This window comes from Chiloscyllium plagiosum, chromosome 35 (genome assembly GCF_004010195.1).
Source record: "Chiloscyllium plagiosum isolate BGI_BamShark_2017 chromosome 35, ASM401019v2, whole genome shotgun sequence".
Taxonomy (NCBI): Eukaryota; Metazoa; Chordata; class Chondrichthyes; order Orectolobiformes; family Hemiscylliidae; genus Chiloscyllium; species Chiloscyllium plagiosum.
In genome coordinates, this window is record NC_057744.1 from 33,624,383 (window position 1) to 33,644,064 (window position 19,682).

The window sequence follows — 19,682 nt, forward strand, 5'->3', positions numbered from 1 at the left end:
GCATCGGGTGGTGAGGAAGCGGCGGTGGAGGAGACCCAGGACCTGCATGTCCTCTGCAGAGTGGGAGAGGGATTTGAAATATTGGGCCACGGGGCAATAGGATTGATTGGTGCAGGTGTCCCAGAGATGTTCCCTGAAGCGCACTGCGAGGAGGCATCCAGTCTCTCCAATGTAGAAGAGACCGCATCGGGAGTTAAAAATCACACAACACCAGGTTATAGTCCAACAGGTTTATTTGGAAGCACTAGTTTTCTGAGCGCTGCTCCATCAGGTGGTTGTAGAGTATGAGACTGTAAGACACAGAATTTATAGCAAACATTTACAGTGATGTAACTGAAATTATATATTGAAAAAGACCTGGATTGTTTGTTAAGTCTCTCATTTTTTAGAATGACCACATTGGTTTCAATTCTTTCATATGTAAATACCAACATTTTATTTTAAAAGTTACATTCTTAAGTGAACTTTAACAATTGGTGTCATGTCGGCCCAGATAATGCATTGAAGGTGTAAGCTTCCCTGTGAAGCTCTCTACCACAATGGTCAGACTGATTCTACTCTTTAAAAAAAAGATTTACAGAATCTTACATGGATTCATGCAGTTTTTGAGTAAAGTAAATGTAATTCTGCAAGTACAAATTTACCCCACAAACTTATATGTGTATATGTGCACATGTGTATGTGGAAGGTGGGGTTTTGAGTGTGAGAGAGAGTGTGTATTTGAGTTTAAAGGGTATACGTCTGTGAGAGTGTGTGTGTGTGTATAGAAGTCTCTGTGTGTCTGTCTGCACACATACACATACCCACATGCACACATACACATATAAGTTTGTGGGTGAATTTGTACTTGCAGAATTACATTTCACTTTGTTCAAAAACTGCATGAATCCATGTAAGATTCTGTAAATCTGATTTTAGATTAGACCATTGTGGCACAGACAGCCTCACAGGGAAGCTCACACCTTCAATACATTATCTGGACCGACATGACACCAGTTGTTAAAGTTCACTTGAGAATAACTTTTTAAAAAAAGTTCTGCGATTTACATAGAAAGAACTGAAACCAACATGTTCATTCTAAAAGATGAGAGACTTAACAAACAATCCAGGTCTTTTTCAATATATAATTTCAGTTACATCACACTTTAAACCTTTGCTACAAATTCTGTGTCTTACAATCTTATTCTCCACAACCACCTGATGAAAGAGCAGTGCTCCGATGGCTAGTGCTTCCAAATAAACCTGTTGGACTATAGCCTGGTGTTGTGTGATTTTTAACTTTGCACACCCCAGTCTAATACCAAATCATTATTGACACTGGTTTTGTTAAAGAAAATAGGGAGAAAGAGGCAATAAGTATTGAATTAGAGGATAGATATTTAATTGGGAAATTAAATAATAATGAGGAAATACAAAAAGAAGTTTAATAATGTGGAGTTATGATCTGCTTTATACAAATTGAAAGCAAATTCTCTGGAAAGTTTTAAAAAAAGAATTGGATAAAACTTGAAAAAGAAATAATTTAATTGCTCAGTGGTTATGGAGCAAGGAAATGGAATAATAATGACATAGTTGTAGTTTTATTCTGTACTGTCAACATCTTTGATTTTGATGAACTCCCATTTGAAGGATTATTCAGATTTGTGTGTCAGATTCTGACTAGCCAACTGTACAATATTCACAGTCTCATGACGTTTTTATACTTAATTGTGGTAAATTGATATTTCCTACTTATTTCTTTAACATGTTCTAAGATTGCGGAGGGCACAGTGCTAACTGAATGATTAGACATCACTTGTGAAAATACTAATCTTACAATCTTTGCCAAAAGGTAAAAGTATTTCAGTAAAATTTATATTTAATATGGTATTATACTTATTATTGAATGCCTTTGAATGGTCATGATATAATAAATCAAATTGTAAATTTTTCTCTCAATAATGAGATGCAATCCTCTCTTTCTTTCAGGCTGAGGCTTAGCAGCTGGATTTCAAATGATCCCAGGAGGAAGGGTAGCTACGTTCAAAGGTCTGCTAGTGATATGAACAGGACCTCTATCAGACTATTCTCTCCTTCACAGTTACACCTTCAATGAAGCTGCAAGCTGAGGAGAGGGCCAGAAAATCATGATTATTGTCAAACTCAGTGTCTTTTGGTTTGGCAAGAAAGGACACTAAACTGCTGAAGAGATAGGTGCAGGATCAGTTAGAAAAGCTTTGACTTTTGTGAAGCTAATAAGGTTCCTGAATCTGATTCATTTGCATTTCAATGGAGTTCAGGGTGTCCTCAGGTGTCAGTGTTCACATCTGTATTTTTTTTAAATTGTTGGGTTCTCAGTACAGCTGGCAGGATCCACATATGTTGCCCATCCCTAATTGCCCTTGGAGGAGTGGTGATGAGCCACCTTCTGATGTCTCTTTTGTGAAGGCACGGTCACACTGCTGAGGGAGGAAATTCAATATTTTTATCCGGCAACAGTAAAGGAAAAGAATTTTTTTTTAAGTCAAGGCAGCGTGTGATATAGAGGAGAACTTTCAGGTGGTGATGTTCCCACATGTCTGCTGCCTGTACCCTTCCAGGTGGTAGAGTTCCCACATTTGCAAAGAGCCCATCTCCATAGTAACTTGACACAGTATTCTGAGAACCAAGAAAGCCATAATGATAAGTGGTTCCTTGGAAGAGGTTTGAATTGCGCCATAATAATGCATTCTGGAAAATTGCCTTCAGCTTCTTGATAAACATGTTGATGACTGGAGAACCACAGTATGTGTCTATTTTTATAGATCTGGGTGACAACAGATTCCCACATTTTTCATTTGCATAATTTATTGACATTTTATCTTGACTGATTTAGTCAAGATAAAATGTCTGGGACAACGGGCACAGAAATGAACTTTTCAGAAGGGGGAATGTGAGTGTGAGTGGCATGGTGGGTACAGCTTTTGCTCCAAATACTCTCCCATTTCAATGAAGAAGTAAGAGTTTTATTCGAGATTATGTGATTTTTTTTTCTCATTTTATAGGCTTACAGATTTTTTAAGTCAGGTCGCCCTTCTTCGGGAAGAGAGGCACACCCTGTCAGCTGATGTGTCTGGTACTTGCATATTATTAACCCAAAATTAGAAAGCCTCCTAATGGGAGTTAGTGCATTGCAATAATTATACTAGCATCTTTTTATCAAAACTGGGAATTGTTCTGATCAGACACCAGAGTCCTGAATCATTTTTCTCCTCACAGACACTACCAGAATATTTTCAGTATTTTCTGTCTTTATTTTAGATTTCCAGCAGTATTTAACTTTTTGAGTTACACTCTGTTGCCTTTTCTTCTGAATGGCTTTTGTTATTCCTTTGATGGAAGATTCTAGAAGGTGTTGGAAATTGTAAAACAATTGGTTATTACCACATTGATTTGAGGGCTTATTTCATCACAAGAGCTTCACTAGAATGTGCAAATCTTTCGGACGGTCAAAGTTATTTCCAAGAAAGACAGAATTGCATATAGATTCACGACATCAGAACATCCCAAAGCACTTTACAGCCACTTTAGTACTTTTGAAGGGCAGTCACTGGTTTAGCATTGGAAATGTGACAATTTGTGCACAGCAATGTAATAAACAGCAATGTAATAATTACAAGGTCATCTGTTTTCAGTGATGTAGATTGAGAGATATATATTGGCCGGAACAATGGAGCGACTCCTCTGGTCTTTTTTAACATAGTGCTGTGAGATTATTTAGGTTCTACCTGAGGAGACAGCTCAATGCTTCCTTCAAGTGGCAGACCTCCAACTGTGCAGCACTTCCTCATTCACAGCACTGTAATGTATGCCTATGTTCATTATTTATGTCTCTGGAGTGGACGTGAATCCACAACTTCCTGATAAGAGTTTGAGCACTTAGCCACAAGCAGGCAATCTGGCACCAAGAGTCTTTGTCAAAGCTTCAAAGGGTATTGTTGATCGGGCCTGATTAGCTTCTGGGCAGAAAATGGTATGAGGGCAGGATGGAGATCAGGTGGAAGTGAGACAGTGTAATAATGCTGAGATAAGACTGGTTACGTCCAGCAGGGCAAGTGCAGACAGGGTTATGGAGAAGAGAGCCTGTTTGCCCAGAGGAGAAAAAAAAATAGTAAAACTGGTGAGTAAGAGGCTCTGCTCCAACTCCTCTTGTTCACTCTAAATGGAGGAGCCTGCAGTACAACCAGTACATTCATTTCAAGAATTACTATTTTTATGTGGGTTTTTCCTTCTGCGGTGGGCAGTGAGGGAAAAGATTGTCCTCTAGATGCCCTTTCCTCCTGCAGGGCTTTTCAAAAAAATGATCTTATCTACATCTTGCTAGATTTCCAACAGTTTGGATCAGCTTTCCCTCTCAGGATTGGGACTGAGGTCCAGTGTGGTGCCATATGCATCACAGGACCCTGATTTACATTTATTAATAGGATTCTAACCTTGAAAACTAACAGGAGCCTCAACTGCCACCAAAACTGACAGAAGTCAATGTTAAGGAGTTGGCAAGAAAGGGGAAGTATTTTACCGGCTCCCGAACTTCTTTCCTGATGGAATGGCAGGATCGAAATTATACTTTAGGATATAGATGTACTGCTCTAGGAAGCAAAGCCCAAGTATAGTTCCTTTAGTGACATGACTGAAGTGACCTAGGAACTTGGGAGGCTTGGTGTTATAGATAGAATAATACTCCCAGTCTTACAAAACAAAATTCATTTATTTTGCTTTTGAAATGGTAGGGGATTTTGAATATTTTGATTTTGCTCTTGTTTTGTCTTTCTTGAAGTAAGTTGTGCTGTGCACTGTACAGTCTTCCACAGAATGTCCCAGGTATGCATTCACTGATTGATTGTCAAATTCGAGAAGTTGCTATGGACCTGATTTAAGACCTCAACGTCTGGACTGCCGATAGAGTTAAGGATCCCAATTTCTCAGCCATAGTTGAGGGTGCACTGGCATTAACCTCTCTCTCAACCACATATACAATTCTATGTTAAAATCATTTCAAAAATTCTTATAAAAATGCATTGTCTGTAACCAATGCTTCACATAAATCTTTCACAAGTTCTTAAAGTTTCATGGCAGTGTGGTTCCTAATCTACTAACACAGAGGGCAGTTGCATTGCCCATATATTTACCTGAATAACATGGCATGTTGTGAAGGACGTTTACTGCTCCACAATATTGGAATGTTACACTGTGGTCTACTTAAGGTGAAGATGTTGCACTAATCAATGTGACAGAAACAACACTGAAACTTCTGGTACACTGTACAGGATGATAAAAAGTTATTTACATATTTTGTACATGTTTTCCAATGCTTTGTCAATAATGGTGTCACAACAACTCATCTATATGACAGAGACAAAGCATTCCAACTGGATTTCATCTTCCTAAAATAGCACAGCCCAATGTCTGTGTGGGAGGCTAGGATGGCACAGCCCAACACTGTATCTGTGTGTGCAGGAGTGGCAATTAAAGGGCTTAGGACCTGGTGTACTGGAACTACGACTGGAGGGCCCAGTATCTGAGTGCATGGAAGCCAGGATCTCAGGGCTTTGTATCCGATTGTACAGGATGTAGATCACAGGGCCCATATATCCACTAGAACTAGGATCACAGGGCCCAATATCTGTTTGTATAAGAGCTGAGCTCCTATTTGTTGATCCAGCATTTGCATCACACGATGGCTGTGACGTTGCAGGATAAATGTGCTTTTCTGGATTTAACTGTCCAAAAGAAGTGATCAAGTCTCCAACTGAAAGGCAGTAGAATGAGACAGGCACAGAACAGGGAATGAGGGGAGGGACTGGAAAAAAACTGAATTTTGCAACAAGAATGGCTTTGGCTGGACATTCTATTTCGAATTTGCCTTATGAGGGCAGGAAGACCATGAAGAACACATTTCTCCCCTTTCTGCCCTCCTTCCTAATCACTGTTGTGTCATTTGTGGAGAATCTGGAGCTCACACATTAAGCTCTGTAACCGTCATTCTGGCTGTGCACTGATTTTGCAGACCAGTACAGGGGTGACTGAAGCTTAAAGAACAGTCCCCTGCGTTCTGTGATGCCCACAGCATCACTAACAGCAACCAATAAATGAAGATTGGTGCACTTGTCAATGTTTCAGGTCGGCTAAGAGGTAAATTCCTGCTTTAACAATGAGCCACGGAACCTGATCTGATCAAACCAGGATTGCAGGAAGCCTGGGAGATGGGTGGAAAAATTCAGTCTGGCACCACGGCCACAAGCTATATCAAAATCACAACATAGCTAATCCTTGACACATGTTAAAGAACTGGATGGGCTTGATTTGCCTGTCATTGGCAGACTAAGATACATCAATTAGTTTTTATCAAACAATCAACACAGCTAGGTTAAGCCTAGCTATTACAGGACACTGTCCCACAATAGGTTCAGCCAGAAAGGGAAGAATAAGTGGGAACAAGAGTCTCTCACAATTCCGATGCCTAGGCTACTTCATGTGGCAATATTGCAGTTCCAAATCGATGGGGATTGGGAAGCTTGGCCTATAACGTGTCTACCATAAGAGGAAGCGTCTGTTCAAGGTCCCACCCTGAGGGAAAGCTCAAGAGCAGAACCAAGCCATAAAGTTGGGAGTTAACAGTGCCAAAGTTGCTGTCAGTCCAGGGATTAGACATGGGTCTGCATCCTTCTCTGCAGTGGCCGTGTTAAATCTGAATTCTGTGAGGAGGAGTGCGAGTAGTGGGAAGAGGCAGAGGCTTTGCTGGCCTCATCGAACTGGACTGAGCTGTCCTGCTTGCTGTTGCTACTGACACTGCTGTTGCACTGGTTGTCCAGGAAGGAGTTGCTGTCACTCATGGAGCCCCGTTGATACTCCCGCTCGCACAGCTCAATGGAACTGCTACCATTGCCCAGCACGAAACGCTGCCCATACTCGTACATGCGGTTAGCCGCACTCAGCTGTGTGTAGAGGGTGGAGAATGACATCCCTGTAGGCACCCGCTGCTTCACATTGGGCCTCTGGTCAGGAGGGCACCCCACAGTGGCGGTGTTGCCAGCTGGCCGCAGGTCCGGGAAGGTGCGGACACTATAATAGCCATTGGTAGGATCCTGCGAGTAAAAGGAAATTGCGTCATTTACAAAAAAATTCCAATTTGAACGATTGAGACGTGTGCTCTTTGAGGGAGCACTGGCACATGAAAAACGTCTTTTATGTACGGCATGAAAAGGACAGACAATACTTAATCAGGCATCCATTGTGCTGATGGACTTTGGTTGCAGTTCACCTTGTCTTGTGAGCTTTGGAGCAAAGAGTTTAAAGATCTGCAGATGGAGCTTGTGTTGAAAGATCTTTTATTTCTTTATCTCCTTTGATGAACTCTTGACAACCCTAGGCACCTTACAGCCAATGAAATATTTGAGAATTGCAGTTGGTGTTGTAATAAAGGAAAATATGGCAGCCATTTTGTTCATAGCAAAATGTCACAAACAACAATGTGGTGACAGGTTGCCATTTTTAATAATGTCAGTTGAGGACAATTACTATTATTAATATCTCTTTTCTAACGTAGTTCTTGTTGCACTTTAGCACTATAGAAATAAATATTTTTTGGTCAGCATGGTTCCTTCGCTCCCACTTAACATATGGGAACCAATAAGGTTGATTTTCCTCAGATCTCATGGAAATTCATTAAAACAAGTAATCTGGTGATTATCTCATGCTTTGGAGCTTACTGTGTGCAAATTGGCTACCATATTTCCTGCATTGTACCAATGGCTCTGTATGATAGAAATGCAGATATTTCTTTTCCTATTTTGAGATGGAAATTGATAGATTTTGCTGGGTAATAGTCAGTGTCTCAGCTGGAGTTAATGTGGGGAAATGGTGTTGTTATCCAGATCAGCTATTCTCTTATTCAGTGCTGGCACAGACTGGAGGGCACCTCACAATGGCCGTATTGTCAGCTAACCAAAGATCTGGGAAGATGTGCAGCAACCTCCTTCTGTTACTAAGTTTCTTTTCATCAGAAAGTCATTGAAAAATAAGATGACCTTTCTCATTTCTCACTGTTTCTCATGTCTCTGAGAACACACTCTGAGACTTGCTATGGGAACAAAATGTAAATATAGTAACCAGATGACTTGTCATAGTCTGGGAAGTGCCAGATCACTTATGTTCTAGCAGTATCCAAAGCAGACTATTTGGTGCATAGACCATCTTGATTGATAGGCTACTTGTCCAATTATTGCTGTTGTTCTGGCAATCAGCCAAGGTACCCCTTCCCTTTCAGAGCACTTTGAGTACAACCCTCCCCTGCCAAAACAAAAACTGATGGGTGTTGAGCTCAATACTTCAGCCTTGCCACCTAACTGCAGTTCCAAGAAGAGGATCTATGTGTTTTTCTAGCACCACATGTTTTGACTCTATCAATTATATGGCGAGCTCAGTGGTTTTGACTCTATCAATTATATGGCGAGCTCAGTGGTGGTGAGTAATGTTGGTGGACGCCAAGACCTTGTGTATTGGATATATTGATTGAGCATTGGTAACCATGTTTCTGCAAGGCAACGATTGCCATCAGAGGTGGGGAGGGAGATGGTGGAAGGGATATAATCCTTCCATGAGCCATGGCATCAATGAGGAGGCATTCAGCAACCCAATGGGAGGACATTAGGATTCACTTGACAATGTTCCATCACTACAGCAGTTACTTGCAGACATGGGCAAAATGTCCATAGTTGCAGGAAACAATCCTTAAATACCCATGTAATTGGTTTAGTTTGCCACTTGGCACCACTGTTCTGCCACTGGCAGCATTAAGGTCCCCTCTCAACAATTTGCCCCACCATCTCTGCATTCACTTCCCCTTCCTTGTAACTGGGATAGTAGTCTGATGATCACAAATAAAGTAGAGTTTCTATGAATATAAATTTGAGAACTAAAATTACATTGAATACTGAAATGTTTATTCGCTGAACCTTAATGTGCTGATAGTCCTTTTCCTCTTCCTTGAGAACTTCCAGTTGTTTCAGCACCGGGTCCTTCTCAAACTCACCTCTGTCGATCTGTAACCAATACATGATTATCATTATCCATTTTTTTTAATCTTGTCCTAGCCTCTTGACAATAAATTCCTGATTTTTTTCTTCATCAAGGTTAGGTCATTCAATTGTCATATCAGGCTATGGGTAACAACCAATGGTGGCCTGTGGCTAAGGTAGATTGAAACCACCAATCCTCCTTTCTATATTTTAAAATTTTAAAAATAAATGATGTTTCAAAAGAAACATTAAATTTAAATTATCATTTTGCAGGGTAATGATACACAGGAACTTGGTCAGAATAAAAAAGGAACTTGCAGGAGAACGTGCTCCTGACAGTCTCTGTACTTATGTCATATTCATGTGACCTGTAAATATTTGAGGTAATGTAGTCAACTTCATAATGTTTACTCAATAAGATTCTTCTGTTACACAAGCATAGTGGCTATCCTCATCTACGCATGATTAATTTGAGCTTGAAAGATGCCATATGTACAAAATGGTGAGTAGTGGTGTGGTATTAATGCTGCAGACTGCATTATGGAGTGGTGTTGAGAAGAAATAGTTCCACATCTCAGTTGAACTGGTTAATAGACCAGGCATTTTGCATGAAATGAAGCCAAAGATCCCTTATGCAAAAAGCGATACCTTAAACAGTGCGTGATATGGGGATGCCATTGTTAGGCTGGGGTAACTTCACTTGACAAAGGAACATGTTGGACTATAACCTGGAGTGGTGTGACTTCTGACTTAATAAAGATTGGGGGGAATAGAAAATAACACACAAACTGCAGTTCTGATTGAGCAACTGCACTATGTGAATACCATGGGGCAGGCTTGGAGAAAGAAACAAGAGGCCCATGAAAGAAAATGTATGTAGTCTGGCAGTTGACAGCTAGGAAAATTACTAACTGAGCCACAGAAAACAGATAATCATTGGGCAATTTGAAGTGTTGTGCAATTCTGGTATAGAAAGTTTCTTTAGAAATGCTTCATTACAGCCACAAGACGTAGTAAAACTACGTAGTACAACAGTGAAGCAAGAGAGGGCTGCCATAATAGAGGAATAAAAATGTTTATGGAGATAATATATTATCACATCTAGTTAGATCAGAAAGGTACATATTGCCTCACTCATACTATATCACTTGGGGCTTGGAGGAACCCATATACATACCAGTTTACAGTCATCTACACAAGGCTTTTGAACAAAATTCACACAAAATGAGCAAAACTAGTATGTAAGAAAAGGGAATTTTAAGTGCAAATTGCATTTAGCACAACTCAAATCTCTGCAAATTGTCATGTTTTAAGAGTTTTTGAGCATAATTTCTTTCTAATTTATCAAGAAACTGAAATGGATGTTTTAATCATGAGGAACGATTCCTTAAACTTGTTTTGGAGTCTCTTAAGGTGAGAAGATTGAGGAGTTTAAAACTTTAAGAGTATTCAAGAGAGGAAAATGCAGTGTGTAGACCAAGGGAAAATAAACTTAAAATTTCAGTCAGGACATATGAGAAATCAGGAAGGATCTTCAATATAAAAGGCAGTAGAAAATCTAATTCTTTAGCCTAAGACAGCGATCAATTTAGATTAGTAAGACAAGGATATTGATTGTTGTGCTTCAGAGGTAACTAAATGCTGTCGATATGCAGACCTCTTACAATCTGATTGATTTCCAGAGGAAGATCACCTCCTGGTTCTATATTTGTAGTGTTATTGCTTTAAAAAACTGAGTATGGTATTGAGGCAAAGGCTAGGATAACTCCATGTGAGCAGCAGCCATGAGGACTCCAAAGAGAAGCATAATCAAGTAGGATGTGTACCTATGTTGCTCTGTAAATGCAAGTTATCAGTTGGTTAAATAAACCTTTTTAACATTTTCGACTAAAATAACCCCTATCAATCCAGTATGAGCTTGGTAACTCTTTGCTGTGATTAAAGTATGGAGAGTAACCAATGGACCATCACAGTTCATGAAGAGGGAGATGAATGTAGCACATTGACTGCCTTGTGTAAGTTGCAGGTGAATGGATCAGCATCCTACCAGCATTCCCATTAATTTATTTTTTTTCCTTTGTATAGACTTCAGCAGTCTGTGCATGGCAGCCTCTTCCAGAACTGGAAGTCAATGCTGGAAACAGCAGCAATGTGTTTATCACCAAGCATGGAACCAGAGAGGGAATGTTGATTGTCTGTGTTTGATGGAATAATTGCAGAGTCAGGAGAATTTTGTTATAAGGAAACTCAGTTGACAGACTTAATTGTGATGATTGCAGAAAAGGATAGCTAAGAGGGGATATTGGTACATATGAATTTCTTTGAAGCTGTTTAATTGGTTGCTTTTCAGGAGACTTGTTATAAAATTCATGTTTCTGAAGTAAGAAGAAATGCAACAGCCCAGATAGAAAGTTGTTTCGTTGACAGAATACAAAGGGTTAGGAGGGCTCTACTGGTGGAGTGGTAATGTCTACAAATGTTGAGGAGGGGGGGTGGGGACGCAATCTGATTGAGGTAGTCAAAATTATGAGAGGCATAATAAGGGTAAATCTTGAAAATCTTTTCTCCATATCAGGGTATAGCTGAGACCAGAGGGCGCAAGATTAAGGTGAAGAATAAGTGGTTTGGAAAGGATGTGAGATAAATCTTTTTTCACCCAGAAGGTGGTAGAAGTATGGAATGTTCTACCTGAGAGGGTGGTGGAGGCATATATTCTCGCAACATTTAAGAAGCAAATGGATAGGCACTTAAAATGCTAGGGCATGGCAGACTATGGACCAATTCCAGGTAATTGGAATTAGTGTAGTTTGGCAGTTGTTGGTTGACATAGGCATGATGAGCTGACGGGCCTGTTTCTATGCTGAATAACTTTGACTTTATGGTAGTGTCCCTGCATCAATGCCAGAAGGTGCAATTTCAAGTCTTATCTGCCATGGATGCATGTCAAGCTATCACCAAATTCATTTATCAAAATAACTACAAAGGATAAATGAATATTGGTTATAGCAGAAGGGCTTGGAAGTAATAGTCGACATGGGGGCAGCACTGGGTTAACATATGTTCTTCAGATCTATGGATAACTGATATTTGATTATAATGAGGTCAGCCAGGTGGACATCATAGAATATGAGTTCTCTGATTGAGGCTGTTAATATGGACAATTGGGGAGTTCAGGCTGACAGATAAAAAGGAGAGTGCCAGAGATACTGTAACTCTGAGAGCTGACCCAAAATGAGGCAGTACGGAAGTCAAGGACTATTCATGTGTATATAAGGGCTGACTTGGTGATAGGATACAGGCCTCTGTGGATTCTTTCAGTGCCAATGAGCGTAAAGAAACTCAATCCTGCAGAAACTCACTTGCAACCGTCACCTTTCATTTAGGGATAAGGGTTTCTTACATCATGCCTTTGTTTGGTACCCTTGATTCAGAAAAGATTTAGAAAAATGTTGCTGGATTTGGATGGTTTGATCAATAGGGAGCAGCTGAATAAGCTGGGGCTTTTATCCCTGGACCATCGGAGGCTGAGAGGTGATCTTATAGAGGTTTATAAAATCATATGGGGCATGAGGGGTGAATAGCCAAGGTCTTTTTCCCAGGACAGGAGAGTATAAAACTGGAGGGCATAGATTTAAGGTGAGAGAGGAAAGATTTAAAAAGGACCTGAAGGGCAACCTTTCCATGCAGAGGTGTTTTGTTTTTGGATTGAGCTACCAAAGGAAGTGGTACAATTACAGCATTTATAAAGCATCTGTATGGGTGCATGAATAGAAAAGGTTTAGAGAGAGATGGGCCAAATCCTAGCGAATGGGATGAGATCTTTTTAGGATATCTGGTCAGCATGGATGAGTTGGAATTCGACATATAAGGACAGCTCCTAATTACCCATCTTTCAATGGCCTGGCAGAAAGAGCAGTCCAAACTTTGAAGGCTGGATTGAAGAAACAGCCTACAGCCTCATGAGATACCAAACTGTCATAGTTCTTTTTTGAATAAAGGACCACCCCATATGCAACTACAGGGATAGCACTGGTAGAGTTTTTCTAAAAGACTCTGCACCACGGCACCAGGTTAAGTCTGATTATCCTGGACCTGTGGGGTGGGGGGGAGGGGGATGTATGGTAAAATGGCATCAGGAACCGCCAATGCCAGAAACAAGATTCTGCCAAGCAAGACACAGTTTGATACAAGTTTAGTATAAAAGTCTTGAAATGGCTCCGCATGGTAAGGATGCATGGTTGACTAAGTGAGTGTGGGCTTATGTTCCAACCATTAAATTGGCTGTGGAGTAGTGCAAGGTGATATGATCCTCATGTGCAATACTGAAAAAAGTGTCTGAATTATATACATATGAAATTGATTCCCAGTAATTCAAAAGACTTCTACTGAGGGACTGTGTTCATACTATCATTGAATGTTGTAGGACTATGTATTCATACTGTCAGTTTGTACTATATGACTGTGTTCATGCTGTTATTGTGCAGTCTGGCATTATGTATATGTTGTTAGTGTGTACTTTGGGACTGTGTTCATACTGTCAATGTGTACTCATCCAGGCACGTGGGGAGTATTCCATCACACTCCTGACTTAAGGCTTGTAGATGGTTGACATGCCTTGGGGAGTCAGGAGAGTTACTTGCTGCAGTGTTCCTAGCCTCTGACCTTTTCTTGTAGCTACTATATTGATATGGCAAGTCCAGTTGAGTTTCTGGTCAATGGTAACCCTTGGAATTTTGATAGTGGGGGAAATCGGTGATGGTACTGCTATTGAACGTCTAGATTGTCTCTTGTTGGAGATGGTCATTGGCATTTCTGTGACACAAACATTACTTGCCACTTTTCAGCACAAGCCTGGATATTATCCAAACCTTGATGCATTTGAACATGGACTGATTCATTATCTGAGGAGTTGTGAATGGTGCTGAACATTGTGCAATTATTGGTGTACATCCCTACTTCTGACCTTATTATGAAGGGAAGCTCATTGATGAAAGAGCTGAATATGGTTGGGTTAAGGACACTAGTCTGAAGACCTCCTGCAAAGATGACTGACCTACAACAACCACAACCATCTTCCTATGTGCCAGATGTCACTCCAACCTGCAGTGAGTTTCTTCCCAATTCCCAATGATTTCTATTTTGCTTGGGATTCTTGATGCCACACTTGGTCAAGTGCAGCCTTGATATCAAGGCTGTCACTCATTTCACCTGTAGAATTCAACTCTTTGACCATGTTTCAATTAAGGTTGTAATGAAGTCAGAAGCTGAGTGGCCCTGGTGGAATCCAAACTCAACATCAGTGAGCAGGTAGTTGCTAAGCAGATGCTGCTTGATAGCACTATTGATGACACTTTTCATCACATTATTAATGATCGAAAGGAGACTGGGGCAATAATTGACCATGTTGGCTTTGTCCAGCTTTTTGTGTGTAATTTTCCACATTGTTGAGTAGATGCCAATATCGTTACTATACTGGGATGGCTTGGCTAGGTGTGGCAAGTTTTGGAGCACAAGTCTTCTCTATTATTGTGAAATGTTGTTAGGCCTCATAGCCTTTGCAGTATCCATTGCCTTTACCATTTCTTGATATCATGGAGTGAATTGAATTAGCTGAAGATTGGCATCTGTGATGCTGGCAACCACAGGTGGAGGCTGAGATGGATCATCCAGTCAGCACTTCTGGCTGATGATTGTTGTGAATGCTTCACCATATCTTTTGCATCCTCTTTGAGGATGGAGATATTTGTTGAGCCTCCTCCTCCAATGAGTTGTTTAATTGTCAATAACCATTAATGACTGGATGGAGCAGGACTGCATAGCTTAGATTTGATCCATTGGTTACAGGATTGCTTAGCTCTCTCCATCACTTGCTGCTTATGTTGTTTTGTATGCATGTAGTCATATTTGGAAGTTTCACCCAGTTGACTCCTTATTTTTAGGTATGCCTGGTGTTGCACTTGGCATGCCCTTGTGCACCCTTCATTGAACTAGGGTTGATCACCTGGACTGAAGGTAATGGTAAAGTGAGGGATATGTCAGGCTATGATGTTGCAGATTGTTTTGGAATACAATTCTGTTCATATCTCACAACACCTTAAATCTTGAGTTGCTAGTTCTGTTCAATGTCTGTCCCATTTAACATGGTGATCGTGGAATACAGCATGATGGATGGTATTCTCAGTATGAAGATCGGGCTTTGTCTCTATCAGGACTGTGCAGTGGTCACTCTTACTAACACCGCCATGAACATATTGATGAGGATGAGGTCAAATATGTTTCTTCCCTTGTTGGTTCCTTTGCCATATGCCCCAAATGCAACCTAGCAGCTAAGTTCTTTCAGACCCAATCGTAATGCTGTTGTCAAGCTACTCCTGGTAGTTGACATTGCAATCCCCAACCTGCATTTTTGTCACCCTCCGTGCTTCCTCCAAGTGTTATTCAACCTAGTGGAGTACTGATTCATCAGCTGAGGGAAGATGGTATCTGGGAATGAGCAAGAGGTCTCCTTGCCCATTTTTACCCTGTTGCCATGAGACTTGTCCAGAGCCATGTTGTTGAGTCCCAGGGCAACTGTCTCCCAATTGACAGGCATTTTGCCTATCCGGAAGCAGCAGGAGACAGAACAGAGGTGAAGTTGGAGACAAGGAGGTTGCTGGGAAGATAAGGACTTAGTATAAATTTGGGCAGCGGCTAAACATGCGTAGTATCTCCCTCCCGCTCACCCTCCTCTAACCAGAAGAGAAAGGACTCTGTAAGGTAAGATTTATTTATTTTTCTTTCTTTTCTTTCATACATTTAAGTGCATTGTTTGGTTTTAGTTAGTTGATATAAATCTAAGGCTTACAATGGCAGGGGACCTCGGATCCCTGGTATGCAGGTCTTGCCTGATGTGGGAACTCAGGAACATGGCTGATGTTCCTGAATGTTACACTTGCAAGAAGTGTATATAGCTGCAGCTCTTGTTTGACGGTATGACGACTTTGGAGTTGCGGATGGACTCACTGTGGAGCATCCGCGATGCTGAGGTGGTCATGGATAGCATTTTTAGTGAATTGGTCACACCGCAGGCTAGAATTGCTGAGGGAGACAGTGAATGAGTGACCAAAAGGCAGAGAGAGAGTAGGAAGGCAGTGCAGGTGTCCCCTGCAGTCATCTTCCTCCAAAACAGGTATACCGTTTTGGATAGTGTTGGGGAGATGGCTCATCAGTGGATGGCAGCAGCTGCCAGGGTCATGGCACTGTGGCAAGCACTGCCGTTCAGAAGGATGGGAAAAAAAGACCCATAGGACCATAGTCATAGAGGATTCTATGGCAAGGGGAGTAGATAGACGGTTCTGTAGCCGAAAACGAGACTCCTGGATGGTATGTTGCCTCCCAGGTGCTTGGGTCAGGGATACCACTGATCGGCTGCAGAGCATTCTGAAAGGGGAGGGTGAACAGCCAGTTGTCATAGTGCACATAGGCACCAATGATATAAGTAAAAAATCAAGATGAGGTCCTGAAAGCAGAGTTCAGGGAGCTAAGAGAGAAGCTAAAGAGGTGAATCTCAAAGGTAATGATCTTGGAATTGCTACCAGTGCCATGTGCTAGCCAATGTAGAAATGAAAGAATAGGCAGGATGAACACATTGCTTGAGGGATGGTCTAGGAGGGAGGCGTTCAGATTTGTGGACATTGGGACCGGTTTGAAGGAAGGTGGGACTATTACAAATTGGATGGTCTCCACCTGAATCCGACTGGAACTAATGTCCTTGGGGGAGTTTTTGCTATTGCTGTTGGGAGGTTTTAACTAATGTGGCAGGGGGCTGGAATCCAGAAGAGAAGATTACTACACAGTGAGGTGGAAGCTGGAGACTGTAAGGATCACGAAGTTAGCATTACCAAGAGGAAGAGTAGGCAGAGAGCAGATGAACGCAAAAGAACTAGTGGCCTGAAGTGCATATACTTGAATGCAAGGAGTATAGTGGGTAAGGCAAATGAACTTAGGGCTTGGATTGGTGCCTGGGAGTATGACGTTATTGTGATCACAGAGACTTGGTTGAAGGAAGGGCATGATCGGCAACTAAATGTTCCAGGATATAGATGCTTCAGACAGGACAGGGAGGGAAGTAAAAAGGGGGGAGGAGTTGCATTGCTGGTGAGGGATGATATTACGACTGTGCTAAAGGAGGACACTATGAAGGGCTTGAGCAGTGAGGTGTTATGGGTGGAGCTGAGAAATAAGAAGGGTGTAGTTACATTGGTGGGGCTGTACTACAGGCCTCCCAACAGTGAGCGTGAGGCAGAAGAACAAATAGGCAAACAGATTATGGACAGATGTAGAGGCAACAGGGTGGTTGTGATGGGAGATTTTAATTTTCCCAACATTTACTGGGATACACTTAGTGTCAGAGATCAGGATGGGGCAGGATTTCTAAGGGCCATCCAGAAACGTTTTTAGAGCAGTATGTCAATAGTCCGACAAGGGAAGGGACCATATTGGACCTAGTGTTGAGAAATGAGCCAAGCCAGGATTTCTTTGGGAATAGTGACCACAGTTCTGTAAGTTTCAGAATACTTGTAGACAAAGATGAGAGATGGTGTAGGAGTGGGCCAAGGTCAATTATATCAAAATTAGGCAGGAGCTGGGAAATGTGGATTGGACACAGCTATTTGAAGGAAAGTCCACATTTGATATGTGGGAGGCTTTCAAAGAGAGGTTGAAGATAGTGCAGGATAGGCATGTCCCTTTGAAAACAAGGGATAGGAAAAGCAAGATTCATGAACCGTGGATGACAGGAGAAATCGTGCGACTAGCCAAGAGGAAAAGGGAAGCGTGTATAAGGTCCAGGCAGCTAAGAACAGAACGAGCCTTGGTGGAATATCGGGAGACTAAGACCAATCTTAAACGAGGAATCAAGTGGGCTAAAAGGGGTCATGAAATAACTTTAGCAATCAGAATTAAGGAGAATCCCAAGGCCTTTTATTCTTATATAAGAAGCAAGAGGGTAACCAGAGAAAGAGTTGGTCCACCAGAGGATAAGATAGGAAGGTTGTGTGGCAAACCTGAGAAGATGGGTGAAATTCTCAATGATTATTTTACATCAGTGATCGCTGAGGAACGGGAGGTGATGAATGCTCAGATTAGAGATAGAAGTTTGTTTACTCTGGATTATGTTGACATAGGGAGGGAAGATGTGTTGAGCAAGCTAAAGGATATTAAAATGGACAAATCCCCAGGACCAGATGGGATCTATCCCAGGTTGCTGAGGGAGGTGAGAGAGGAAATAGCAGGGGCCCTGACAGATATCTTTGTAGCATCCTGAAACACAGATGAGGTGCCGGAGGATTGGAGGGTTGCTCATGTTGCCCCCCTGTACAAGAAGGGTTGTAGGGATATTCCAGTTAACTACAGATCAGTGAGCCTGACGTCAGTGGTGGGAAAGTTGCTGGAGAAGGTACTGAGGGATAAAATCTATTTATATTTGGAAACAAAATGGCTTATCAGTGATAGTCAATATGGTTTTGTGCAGGGTAGATCGTGCCTTACCAACTTAATAGAGTTCTTTGAGGAAGTGACCAAGTTGATAGATGAAGGAAGGGCTGTAGTGTTATATACATGGACTTTAGTAAGGCATTTGATAAGGTTCCCCATGGTAAACTAATGGAGAAAGTGAAGTCACATAGTGTGCAGGGTGTTCTAGCTAGGTGGATAAAGAACTGGTTGAGCAACAGGAGACAGAGTAATAGTTGAAGGGAGTTTCTCGAAATGGAGAAAGGTGACCAGTGGTGTTCTACAGGGATCAGTGCTGGGGCCACTGTTGTTTGTAATATACATCATTGATCTGGAAGAAGGCATTGTTGGTCTGATCAGTAAGTTTGCATACGACAAGAAGATTGGTGGAGTAGCAGAAAGCATGGGGAACTATCAAAGAATACAGGAGAATATAGATAGACTGGAGAATATAGATAGGGCGGAGAAGTGGCAGATGGAGTTCAATCCAGGCAAATGTGAGGTGATGCATTTTGGGAAGTCTAATTCTGGAGCGAACTATACTGTAAACAGAAAAGCCTTGGGAAAAGTTGATGAGCAGAGATCTGGGAGTTCAGTTCCATTGTACCCTGAAGGTGGCTGTAGGGTACAATGGATAGAGTGGTCAAGAAGGCATATGGTATGCTTGCCTTCGTTGGACAGAGTATTGAGTATAAGAGCTGGCAGGTCATGATAAAATTGTACCAGACTTTGGTTTGGCCGCATTTAGAATACTGTGTACAGTTCTGGTCGCCACATTACCAAAAGGATGTGGACGCTTTGGAGAGGGTACAGAGAAGGTTTACGAGGATGTTGCCTGGTATGGAAGGTGCTAACTATGAACATAGAACATTACAGCGCAGTAGAGGCCCTTCGGCCCTTGATGTTGCGCCGTCCTGTCATACCAATCTGAAGCCCATCTAACCTACACTATTCCATGTACGTCCATATGCTTGTCCAATGATGACTTAAATGTACTTAAAGTTAGCGAATCTACTACCGTTGCAGGCAAAGCATTCCATACCCTTACTACTCTCTGAGTAAAGAAACTACCTCTGACATCTGTCCTATATCTATCACCCCTCAATTTAAAGCTATGCCCCCTCGTGCTCGCCATCACCATTCTTGGAAAAAGGC

At 41.6% G+C, this 19,682-nt stretch overlaps 1 protein-coding gene across 6 annotated transcripts in view; it reads right to left on the reverse strand.

Moving 5' to 3' along the window:
• Window positions 1-3,505: 3,505 nt before the first annotated feature.
• Window positions 3,506-19,682, reverse strand: part of kirrel3a (kirre like nephrin family adhesion molecule 3a) — a 568,693-nt gene continuing 552,516 nt past the window's right edge. For 4 of the 6 annotated variants that reach the window (XM_043676910.1, XM_043676908.1, XM_043676912.1 and 1 more), the window contains 2 exons: window positions 8,943-9,059; window positions 3,506-7,103 (listed from right to left, as the gene is read on the reverse strand). In XM_043676910.1, coding sequence (XP_043532845.1) covers window positions 6,663-7,103; window positions 8,943-9,059 — 558 coding nt within the window. In that variant the 3' untranslated portion in view covers window positions 3,506-6,662. The remainder of the gene's footprint in view (window positions 7,104-8,942; window positions 9,060-19,682) is intronic. The other 2 variants (XM_043676911.1, XM_043676914.1) reach the window with 1 other exon arrangement.